Source organism: Phalaenopsis equestris, unplaced genomic scaffold (genome assembly GCF_001263595.1).
Source record: "Phalaenopsis equestris unplaced genomic scaffold, ASM126359v1 Scaffold000379, whole genome shotgun sequence".
NCBI lineage: Eukaryota > Viridiplantae > Streptophyta > Magnoliopsida > Asparagales > Orchidaceae > Phalaenopsis > Phalaenopsis equestris.
The window spans coordinates 143,910-156,364 of NW_018164821.1; the positions used below are offsets into that span (position 1 = coordinate 143,910).

The 12,455-nt window shown below is 32.6% G+C and overlaps 1 protein-coding gene across 1 annotated transcript in view; it reads left to right on the plus strand.

The window, feature by feature from the left end:
• Positions 1-12,073, plus strand: part of LOC110026572 (zinc finger CCCH domain-containing protein 31-like) — a 16,542-nt gene extending 4,469 nt beyond the window's left edge. The window contains exons 2-5 of the mRNA XM_020727552.1: positions 6,411-6,471; positions 10,893-11,516; positions 11,560-11,716; positions 12,053-12,073. Coding sequence (XP_020583211.1) covers positions 6,411-6,471; positions 10,893-11,516; positions 11,560-11,716; positions 12,053-12,073 — 863 coding nt within the window. The remainder of the gene's footprint in view (positions 1-6,410; positions 6,472-10,892; positions 11,517-11,559; positions 11,717-12,052) is intronic.
• Positions 12,074-12,455: the final 382 nt, after the last annotated feature.

Here is a 12,455-nt window from a genome sequence, read left to right on the forward strand (position 1 = left end):
TAAATCCTTAGTGATGGAGTTCCAAATGGAGAATAGGAATGTGACGATGCTCAGAGGAGATGCTAGTTTATGCAAAACCATAGTGTCGATTGAAATCATTGTCAAGTCGATTCGTGGAGTAGCATCGGGCTACTTGGTGGAATTGCAGAGCATTGAGGAGATTTAAGATTTAGAGTTAGCAGAGTTTCCCGGAGATGTCAACAACTTCTACAATAGTTTACAAATTTCTTCCAGCAACCAAACGAGTTACCTCCTCCAAGGGAGCACAAACACATTATTACATTGAAGGGGTGTTTCTCCCTGCACAGACCATGTAGGTGCCCCAAATTCATAAGAATGAGATAGAAGCTGATTCGAGAGATGCTTGAGACTGAAACTATCATGCTTAGCGTGAGCCATTTTTCTAGTTCCGTCCTGTTGGTGAAGATGAAAGGTGATTTTGCGTGGACTATCAGGTTTTGGATGAGTTTCCTGTCCTGTGATTGATGAGCTACTGGATGAGCTTATGTGGTAGCCATTTTCTAAAAAAATAATCGTAAATGAAGGTATCACCAAATCTCGATGAATCCAACAAATGTACACACGATAACATTCATTACACATGAAGGACATTATGAGTTCTTAGTGATGCCATTTGGCCTTACTAATGTCTTGGCGACATTTCAATCCCCCATGAATATAGTTTTTCAACCTTATCTCTGGAACTTTCATGGTTTTTCATCTTTATCTCCGGAACTGTCCTGATTTTCTTTGATGATATTCTGATTTTTTGTCATACAGGGACATGTGGGGCACATGAGGACAGTCCTGGAGAAGGAATACAGGGACATGTGGGGCACATGAGGACAGTCCTGGAGAAGGAGCACCAATTGTATGCTATCTTGAAGAAATGCTCATTTGCACAATTACAGGTGGAGTACTTAAGACATGTGGTGACTAGAATTAGGGCAGCACTGGATCAGTCCGAGATCGAAGCTTATGGTTGATTGACACTTACTAAAGAGTTTGAAGGAGTTGAGAGGATTCTTGGGACTTAAAGGCTACTATTTAAAGTTTGTGAGAAGATATGACACAATAACATGACCGTTGACTGAGTAGTTGAAGAAAGACAATTTCAAATAGCGAGAAGTAGCAACACAAACTTTGAACATTTGAAGAGGGCCATTACTAGTGTATCAATATTAGCACTTTTAGATTTTAGTAAACCATTTGTCGTGGAGACGGATGTATCAGGTATGGCTTGAGAGTTGTGCTCATGCAGGATCAACGTTCGATTGCTTGCTTCAGCCAGGTTCTTATGGCTAGAGCGAGGCTCAAGTCAGTATATAAATGAGAATTAATGCCAATTGTTTTGACCATTCAGACGTGGCGACCCTACCTGTTGAGATGATATTTTCTTATCAGGACATATCAGAGGAGCTTAAAGTATCTTCTAGAGTAGTGAATGGTAACTGAGGAGCATTAGGGATGACTATCCAAGCTACTCGGGCATAATTCGAGTTTCAATATCTGCCAGGATTGGAGAATCTATCATGAATTAGTGAATGGTGATCCACTAGCAGTTTACATTTTCCTTTAGGACTAGGTATTTCTTTGGGAGGGAGTATTATTATGTCTATTAGGCCACCGATCCCTCCTAGACTGTTTGATATCCCCCCAACTAGCCTGACACAACAACAGACGGGCTGGTTTGTTGCGCGTGAAGGAAAGGAGCGACACTTTGCTGAGTTCGAAGAAGGTAGGGAGACGGTGGGGTCTATGAGGGCCTTAATCACACATCCTTGAGAAGAAATTAAAGGAGTTGGGAGGGAAAGTTGGGTAGGAAAGTTGGAATGTTGTGGGAGGATTATATTAAGGGGGAACCTAGGGTTTGTTCTTTTATATGCATATATTTGTTGGCTGCTGATTTTTCTTCTTTCAATAGTGTTTCTAGCGATGTCTAGGGTTGTGGGAGAGTTCATCTACCCGTCGAAAAGTAGATCACTTTTGTATCTTGTTTTTTTTTTCTTGTGTGTTGCGTAAGCGCAGCCTTTATTTGAATTTTGTCCGTCAATCTATTGCTGTTTTGTCGTGGTTGCTTGCTGATTTTGTGCTGGAGCTTATCAGATAGCATCTATGGGGATGCCCTGAAGTGTTAGTGGTTGCTCTCAGCAACGTATGAGGTTCTCTTATCATGGAAGATAAACTCATCTTACGAACAATTTACTTAAAATGTTTTTAGTTAGGTGTTTGGGGGCCCCCGCTATCAGTATTGGCATTGGAAAAGAGGGGGTGGGGGGTTGGGGTTCATTGACATTACTATATATTATGGATGATTACTCAACCATAGCTATATTGCTTCAGTTGCAGGAACATATATCAATACCAAATTTGGACTTAAAAATATATCTAATTTTAATTTAAATTTATTTAGTCATTGCCACCTCAAATGTTCTTTTGGCTAGAAGCAGAGCTATTGATTTTTATTTCATGTCTATACTTTTTTTGGTCTTGTTGAAGTTCCCCGATTAACAATGCAAGGTCATAAATGGAAAATCAATTATTATATTAGCCTATATTGTTTGTCAAATTTTTCTGTTAAAACACAAGAATAATGCATTATTGAAATTATTTAAATTAAGTTTGCCATAATTAAATATCATTTTGTTAAGTAAATATTTATCTTCAATTTAAGAAAAAAGATGATAAATAAAAATGAATTAAAATTAAAAAAAATCAAAGAATATTTTCTTTTAGGAAATTTTACTTCAAAGGAGCTATGATGATGAAAAGTAGGTTACTGCAGAGCTTTCAGATTTCAATCTTAAATAGATGTGATCAACATGTCTCTTATAAATTTTTTTCTGCAGCAATAAGTGTCTATTTAGAACTGTTTTAATGGAAGCTAACATAGTTTATTGCTAGTACAGCTTATTGCAAGGGGCTTGTATTTTAGGGGGGCCATAGAAAAATTTCTTCAAATTTCCAATCCATTAAGATGAATAAATCTTCTAGTGCTTTAATGTTTTCAGAAACCAAACATACTAGTATGAAGAAGCTAAACATTTCAAAGGAATCCAATAATACTTCACAAAAAAAAAAAGAAAGGGCAAAACAAAAAACAAATTAAGAAAAGATGCAATGAGAGTGAACAATACTTCACAAAAAAAAAAAAGGGCAAAATAAAAAACAAATTAAGAAAAGATGCAATGAGAGTGAATTCCATTATTCATTGTCCTGCTTTGCTAACTTGTGCAATGTTTTAAATTATATTTGATTGCTCAAGGAACTGAAGGGGCCTCTTTTGTGAATTAGGACAATTTACTGCTAAAAGAGTTGCATGATTATATGCAGTTCAGGAATTGAACTGTACATGTTGGATTTGTATTTATACAATAATGAATTGCAGTTGTTAGTAAGAGCTGGACCCTGCAAGTTGAAGAAGAGGGATGTTGTAAGAAGCTTTCTTTGAGGCGTTGAGGGAACTATCTGTGATGCATGAAGAATATGTGATGAAAGAAAGCAAGCATCGGGATGATTTATTGGGAATGGTGGAGCAAATGTCCAAGAAGTGCTTTGATACGAATCAACAACAAATAAAGGAGTTGTGGAATGGCTTGAGACAAAGTACATGATGGAGCTAGTCACATGGTATAAGGGACAATACAACAACAGTAACAAGCCTTTAACCTGATAAGTGTGGTCGGCTACTTGAGTCCTTTTTCTCCATTGCGTCCTATTGAGTGTCATTTTCATTTAATTTTGATAAATTGAGATCATTTTTTATACAATATGCCCAAATCTTTTTAGGTCTACCTCTGTCTTTCTTATTATGAGTTGAATCTAAAACATTCACTCTCCTAACCGGACATCAGATGGTTGACGTTTAGTGTGACCAAACAATCGAAGATGACTCTCTAATCTTGTCTGCCACTGGAGCTACACCCTGACATGGATACATTCATTTCACATTTTGTCTCAAACCCATCCACTTAAGCATTCTCATTTTAGCTGCACAGCTTTGTTTTATTGGCATGGATACATTCATTTCACATTCTGTCTCAAACCCATCCACCTAAGCATTCTCATTTTAGCTGCACAGCTTTGTTTTATACTTCTCTTTTAATTTCTAAGAATTTGTGCCATAGAGCATTGCAGGTCTCTCCACCATTTAATAACATTTTCCTTCCATTCTAAGTGATACTATTCTTTAATACAATAGGCCAGATGCATTCCTCCACTTCAACCTACCAACTTGAATTATTTAGTCTTTAAATGTAAAGACACGGTGAAATGTACCCACTACAATTATCTTTTAGGTTGTGAGAAGTTAAGTTGGGTTGCAAAAACATTTTATAACTTGCTTTATAAGCTGCATCCCAAACGAACCTGCTTTGCTTTTCATAAAACGAAGCAACTAAAATTCATCTCTAATAGGGCCTAAGTGGGCTAAATTTTAATTCTTCTTAACCCTGCTAGAAATAAGTATAAAAATATATAGCAAAAAAAACTAAACAATGAGGAACATTTACATAATTTGCCCCTCTAAAGAATTGATATCCCTTTAATCAAGCAATAATATTGATAAATAACCATTTTAATAAACTGCCCCACTAAATAATTGATATCCTTTTAATCAAGCAACTATCTTGATAAATAATCATTTTATATTTACCCGTTTTTTTGTTTAATCATAATCAAATGTCAAGTAAATTGCTGAATAATACTTATTGTTCTGCAAAATGTTTTTCTGGTTTCAGGTTTTAGTATGGTTTGATGAATATTCGGATTTTTCTTGAAGGTGAATTTGTGTGTTAGATTGTGCATCTTAATTTGCTATGATTTGGTAGTACAGTAGTGATGATCAAACATTTTTGAGCTTTAACTAAATAGGAAAGATATTTATGCCTCAGATTAAAGGATTATGTATGCTAGGAAATTGGGTTTTTACGTTGGTGTTCTCCATATAAAATCTTTTAACACTTCTTATTTTGCAATATGCTAACCTTAAGCTAAATTATTGTTTTTAATTTGCCAATTTTGGCTAAATGATAATCAAGTGTTAAGCAATTTATCAAAAAGGTGTTGGTTAATAAAATAAATTTGTATATGAATTTATCCTTCTATATGTATTTGTTTTTGTTATCGTTAAGAACTTAGATACTGAAAATGATAATTAGGATGAGTTTGGGATTAAATCATCAAATTTCACAATTTAAAACTTTTATTAAATCAATAAAGATGCTTGTAATGCATGTCTTGTTTTTTTTTCCAAGGCTTCAATTTTGTTAAGTTTTCTACCATTTTCATATTTTGTTAGTTAATAATATGGCCACTTGATTGTAGGTAATGCTATTAGTGAAATTCTATTTTATATATCAAATGTAGGGCATTTGATTCAATGATATCTTTTTAAATAGGATAGTATTATCTTTATTTTAACTTTATATATCTATATCCACGCGTGCGCGCACACTCACACATATATATACACACGGGCACACCCGTGTGTGTGTGTGTGTCTCTATATATACATACATATATACATGCATACATACATATATATCTATATACACATATAATGATATAAAGTTATTTTGTCCATAGATAGTTTGTACGTAGGTATTGTGAAATTTGAATTGTCACAGATTTGTTCATAAATTAAAGCTTTAATAAAGTTTCTGTCTTAAACAATATTTTAACCACAGGCTCTCTTGTTATCGTTATGAACTTAGATACTGAAAATGATAATTAGAATGACTTTGGGATTAAATCATCAAATTTCAAAATTTAAAACTTTTATTAAATCAATAAAGATGCTTGTAATGCTGTCTTGTTTTTTTTTCCAAGGCTTCAAATTTTTTATGTTTACCATTTTCATATTTTGTTAGTTAATAATATGGCCACTTGATTGTAGGTAATGCTATTAGTTAAATTCTATTTTATATATCAAATGTAGTGCATTTGATTCAATGATATCTTTTTAAATAGGATAGTATTATCTTTATTTTAACTTTATATATCTATATCCACGCGTGCGCGCACACTCACACATATATATAATATATACATACATGCATGTATACATATATATCTATATACATATATAAAGATATAAAGTTATTTTGTCCATAGATAGTTTGCTGTGTAGGTATTGTGAAATTTGAATTTTCACACAGATTTATTCATAAAAGAAAGCTTTAATAAATTTTCTCTTAAACAATATTTTAATCACAGGCTAGAGCTTCGGCAATTCTCAAATTGCGCACTTTGCATTCAACTGATGAAATTTATTAATTCATTATTAATCAGCATATATTTTCACTATGTTAATGGTGCCAATATATGTAATTTTTCATGTTTTATAATCTTTAAGATTAATAGATTAATTAACTTTGAACTGAGAACATAAGATTAATTTTATGCAACAGAAAGCGACTCAAGTCAACCTGGTTTAGGAAGCAAATCGAAGCCATGCACCAAGTTTTTCAGGTTCTAATCTTATTTTCAGGTTCTAATCTTAACCTGTTTTTCAGGTTCTAATCTTAACCTGTGACAAATAAATATCACACTTTGAACGTCCATTTCTTTTGTAATTGTATATAAATTAAACTTGCATGTATTCTAAATTTCATTTAACTATACTATATTTTAATTTACTGAATTGGTGATTTAAGTTTGTGATACAGGTTCTGAATTAAGCAAGATAACAAGAATTTTCTACAGTAATTTTGTCACAAACAAGATTGGACCTGGAATTAACTCTTACCAGCTCATGTGAAAAATAAGCACCTATGGTGGCAATGGAAGTAAAATAGGGCTTCATAGAATAATTAATTGGTGATAAGCTTTTTATATATTGGAGAATGCAATAATTTAAGCTGTTCTGTTTGTTTAACATCTTTTCTTCTCAAAATCATATGTTGTAACTAGATTGTTTATACATTTATGATGGCTTCCTTTCTAAGAAAAGGATGTCAAATCTGAACCTTATGTGAAGGCGATTAAGGTAACAGCTATTTATTACATTATATTTTTAAATGACAACCAAACCTATTAAAAACATATTAAAGCTTGTTGGTGGTATAGTGCCTTATCGATTACATATTCTTGGTTGGCTGATTTTCCTAAGCTTTACACTATTTTGTTTAGGCCTTGTTTGGAGTAAATTCAGCTTTTATATTTCATTTTTTAATAGCTCCTTTCTTAACCGTAGTATTAAATATTTTTTTTCAAAAATGACTGTTTAAAGAAAATTAGGAAAAAAAGAAAGAAAAAAACTGTGAGGAAGTTGTCCATCAAATAACATTAAATTTGAGTTGGTTTTTTTTCCAGAAAAGCAGTTAAGAACCTGCGCCAAATGAAGCTTATGTTTATTTTTATTAAATGCTCTTTACATTGGTAATTTTGGTCAAGATCCTTAATTTTGGAATTTCTTAAGTTGTTCCGTTTTGTTTGCTTTGGTTGCGTTAGTAACCTCATTGGAGTGCTTTAATTTTCATATGATTTTTTTTTTTTATTTAGCCACAAAGAGTGACAATTATTATTATTATTTTTTCTTTTCAAGCATAAGGCAAGTACCTCAAGTAATGTTCTTTTTCTATGATGGATGCCTGATATTTATTTTTATTCCTTGTCGTGTTTTATGGATTTCTGTGAGTTCAGTTATTTATTTATTGATGGATGCCTCTGTTAATGACGTTATGCCTTTTAATAATGTTTCAAGGAATATGGTTTTCTATTATGCATCTGATGGTTAAATGGATATCTGATTCTGTCAAAATTTATAAAATAAATGCTTTGTCATATTTATAATTGCAAGTCCCTGATATTTTAATGAATTTTATTTTTAGAGGGGTAAGAGTTTTTTTTATCCGTTCTCTTTAATCACTATACAACTATGCACTTTATCTGATCAAGAGCAAATCTAATTATTTTTTTTGTACATCTTATATTGATTTATTAAGTGCGTTTTTGGTAATACTTGTCGATGTCAAACTCTTAAAATTAAGTTAAAGATGTTTAGCGTGGGTGATGAAAATTAACATGGCAGGTAGGACAAATATACTCTGCTTTTAAATTTATTTGATTATGGTAAATGGTGTTGAAGTGTTTTTTTTAAGAAAAAAAAAACTTATTGGAGAGTTTGAAATTGTAAATTAAACAGTGAATTCGTAGCTGCCATTACAATTCTAGTTCAATAGGCTTTCCAAATCGATTCATAACTTTAAACAAGTATAACTAAACTAAAAGTTTGGAGTATAAAGATTCAATGATAAACGTTTATGCGCTGTTTTCTTTTGCTAGATTTGTTTAATTATGATAAATGTTATTGAAGAGTTGAAATTGTAAATTAAATAGTGAATTCTTAGATTTATTTACATTTCAAGTTCAATAGACTTTCTAAATCGATTAATAATTTTAAACAAGTACAATTAAATTTAAGTATGGAGTATAAAGATCTAAGAATAAACGTTTATGCATTATTTTTTTCTCACCATAGAAAATAACTTATATTTAACATTTGAAGGACTATTTTCCATTTATAAAATCAAGTGAATATAGCCTGACACCCAGAGGAAGTTGCTTGCTTAAGATGAACAATAAACACAAACTTATCGAGGTGTCATCTTCTTTACCTCACTGCCTAACTAGCCTGTCATAACTGAATGCTATTTATATTGTTTTATGCATGATCTTCGTCTGAATTTTTTAAGCATTACATATAAAAGACGCATTAATAAAAGTTAAAGTCCCAGTACTATTCACTTATTCCATTAAAGCATATTGAATCATAATTGCTCAACTGTTGATATGAATTGTATTGCTATCTGTTATAAAGAAAACTTCTAGTTATCTGGTCCTGAAAACATCCATTATTTAATATGTACCTCTGGAGGTGCGCTCTTCATTTAATCATTATCATGCTTATTTAAGCAATTTACTGATGTGTTAATAAGGAAAATGATTTGCAGCATCCATCTTATATTACGGGTTACATACCTAGTTGATTAGACGTGATTTATTTGTTTATTAAACGAATTTTAATGGTGGAAACATTATTTTTGCAATGTTTTGGCGTGCTGTTCACAGATCTATGGGCTTTTTTTATGGCGCACCCAGGATAAAAGTACGCATGCATGTGGACTGCGCATGTAATATTCTCTCCTAGTTAAGGGGGTGTAGATCTATGGTTTGTTGTACATGAAAAGCAAACTTAGTCTGATTCAGCATTGCAACTGTCAAATTTATAATAAATAGAAGATTTATTAAAATGATGGTTCAGGATTCTTTTGAGAAAAGTGTTTTATCTAAGATAATTAATCTTAATAAACTGATTAATTATTATTCGTTAATTAATTCATGAATAATTAAAATATTAATGTAATTTATTTATCAGCTATTTATTTGTATCAAATAATCCATAATTAGGCTAATTATTTTAATGACAGTAATTAATATTTAATTAGCTTGCCCATTAAATTTTATTGGATTGATGTATGAATAGTTAATTTAACCTATTATTCTGATAACTAATTAGTCTAATTCAGTAGCTATTTTTTCTATTCATTAGTTAATACATATATGGATATGCAATTCAATTTAATAATTAATTGAAATATCGAAAATTACAACATTTTTGTGTTAGAAACCATAATAGAATCCATAATTAACTTTTAGTTTTTTAATCTGTAACTATCTATTATTTAATAGCCAAGTTTTGTCTAATTTACTGTTCAAACAATTATTAGGGTGATGAAATCTGGAACGACCAAAATTTATATGGTAATTGCTAATCAAATACTTTTCCAGAACTGTTTCTTGCTTTCAGGCTAGTCATTTTTTTAATAACAGTTTGAATACTTTACAAATTCTTATGCCAAAAAATAAAATAAATACTTTTGCTGTATTGATTAACACCATTATCTTGGAATTGCTTTTTGATTTTATTTTCTTAAATATTAGAAGTTTTTTAGGGTGGGTGGTCTGAATTATAAGTTCAATTGTAGAATAATAAATAGAAGATTTCTTAAAATGATGGTTCAGGATTCTTTTGAGAAAAGTGATATATTCACTTTTCTTTTGTGAAATGGATACATAATTTGTTTAAATAATATTATAAATTTATGAAATTTATAATTATATTCAACTTTATCTTGCTTTAAGCTTGTGTCTGTTGAAATGTAATGTTTTTACCAAATAACCACACTCGAATGATACTACATACAACTGCAGTATAACTTCCACTCAATCATATGAGCTGCAACGTGAAATAACACAATAAAATGCAATACAGTACAATGTGTAGCGCACGATACCGCGATGAGTTTCTATACCTTGTATGTATTAAGTTGTCATATTCTTTTGGGTTTAAAATACAATTCAATGGAATGCAGCAGCATCTGGATAATGGGCCATGTGTTAATCATTGATTTCTATTTTTTTATCTTATTTTTTTTGGTGGGGTGAGGAGTTTGACATGACTTTGATTGGATTCATGTAAAATGAAAAAAAGAGAACAAAATAAAATTCAATGGAATGCAGCATCACCAGGATCACCGGACGTATGTTATCATCAACTGTTTTTATTTTTTTAGTTTTATGGTGAGTTAGGTTTATTGAATTCAAGTAAAATAAAAAACATGAGATTAAATCACAACAATTTATTGATTGATTATTCCCATTGACTTGAGAGCTTTGTGTTCCTTATTTCTTTTATTTAAATTCCAAGCATTTAAAAGCTTGCCTGAATCTGATCTCGAACTTCAACCTGACTTGTTTACTAAAGACCCAGAATTTAAAAACATTTTTAGAGTTATTTCTAAATGCTGTAATCATGCTATTGGTTGCCTTTTTTTAATAATTTTGTATATATTTTAGCAGTGTCTAATTACTATTATTGTGGGGTGCAGCACTGCTGGATGCCCTTTTGGGGAGGGTTGTCACTTTCTGCACTTTGTACCTGGGGGATATAATGCTGTAGCGCAGATGTCCAGCTTGGGGAACCCTTCTTTTACCGCTGCTTCAAGGAATCCTGTTGGAACACTCCCAATATCTGATGGTCCTCCAACTCCAGCTGCAAAGACTCGCTTATGCAATAAGTTTAATACTCCAGAAGGTTGCAAATTTGGAGAGAAATGCCACTTTGCCCATGGTGAGAGAGAACTTGGCCGGCCCTTTTTTTCTGGTCATGAAGCCCCAATTGCTCCACCAATGGGTGGGAGACTTGGGGGGCGGTTTGAACCTCCTCCACCCCCTGGTCTTGGTCCAGCAGCCAGCTTTGGCGCTTCTGCAACTGCAAAGATAAGTGTTGATGCTTCATTGGCTGGCGCCATAATTGGGAAAGGTGGGGTGAACACTAAGCAGGTCTGCCGTCTGACCGGTGCCAAGCTTTCCATTCGTGACCACGAGAGCGATACAAATCTGAGGAACATTGAATTGGAAGGAACTTTTGATCAGATAAAGCAGGCGACGGCTATGGTACGGGAGCTGATTGAATGTAGATTTTCTATGCATGCTTTCTTTTTTTGGATTTGGTGAGCCTATAATGGCAAATAGCTTGAACCCGTGAGTCTGTAGGTTTGAGAGGCGTTTTTCAGCCAATCGGCCAATGCAGTTTAGCTTCATGCAGGCATTTTCCGTTGCTTGTTCAGTGCTTAGTAGTTTGGTCCACGTAGATTGTCCTGTGTATATTCAGTTTGGTTTGCAATGCTTATTGATTGTTTTTAAGTTGCGGGTGAGTTAACCTTATAGGGCATGCTGGCAATTATGAGAGAGACTGATTTGGTCGTTGTTTATGAATGGTAGATTTATAAAATTTGTTGTCTACGGTAGCACTTTAGAAGCTGCAAGATTACACCGGAGTTGGAGGGGGTTTATATGTGTGAACGTCTCATTTTTATACATGTCATCATTTTATTGGTCATCGTTCTCTGACTAATTTACTTTTAGTTTGTATTTTGTTCTCGGATTGTAACGATACTCTGATACACATGTTAATGCAAGAAAAGCATGTGGAAGGTTCTGACTATCTTTTGTCTTTTTGCTTTTTCTTTTTTTATACTTTTGCCAGGCTCTATCGGTTGATGTTTAACTATTTTTTGTTTCATTGCCTTAATTATATGATTTACGTAGGAAATATCTTATAGAAAGCATATATTAATCGGTCTTGCTCTCTGCTTGCCCATTTGTATACTTCTACGTTTGTTTAACCATTAAATGTTATGCGTTGGTATGATTTTAGTAACGGTGATACTCTTCATGTCTGATTCATGCTTTTATTGATGGCTTTGATCAAACCTAAAATGCGTCAAATAAAATATTACATGGTTTATTTGCGCGTTGTAATTGCTAACAATTCCAAGGACTACCTCGATTATCTGTACAAAAAATTCTTTCAACATATTGGATAAAAGAAAGGGTTTCCTAATTCCTTTAGGGGCCAACTTTTGATGAGCATTTATAGAGTACCGTCC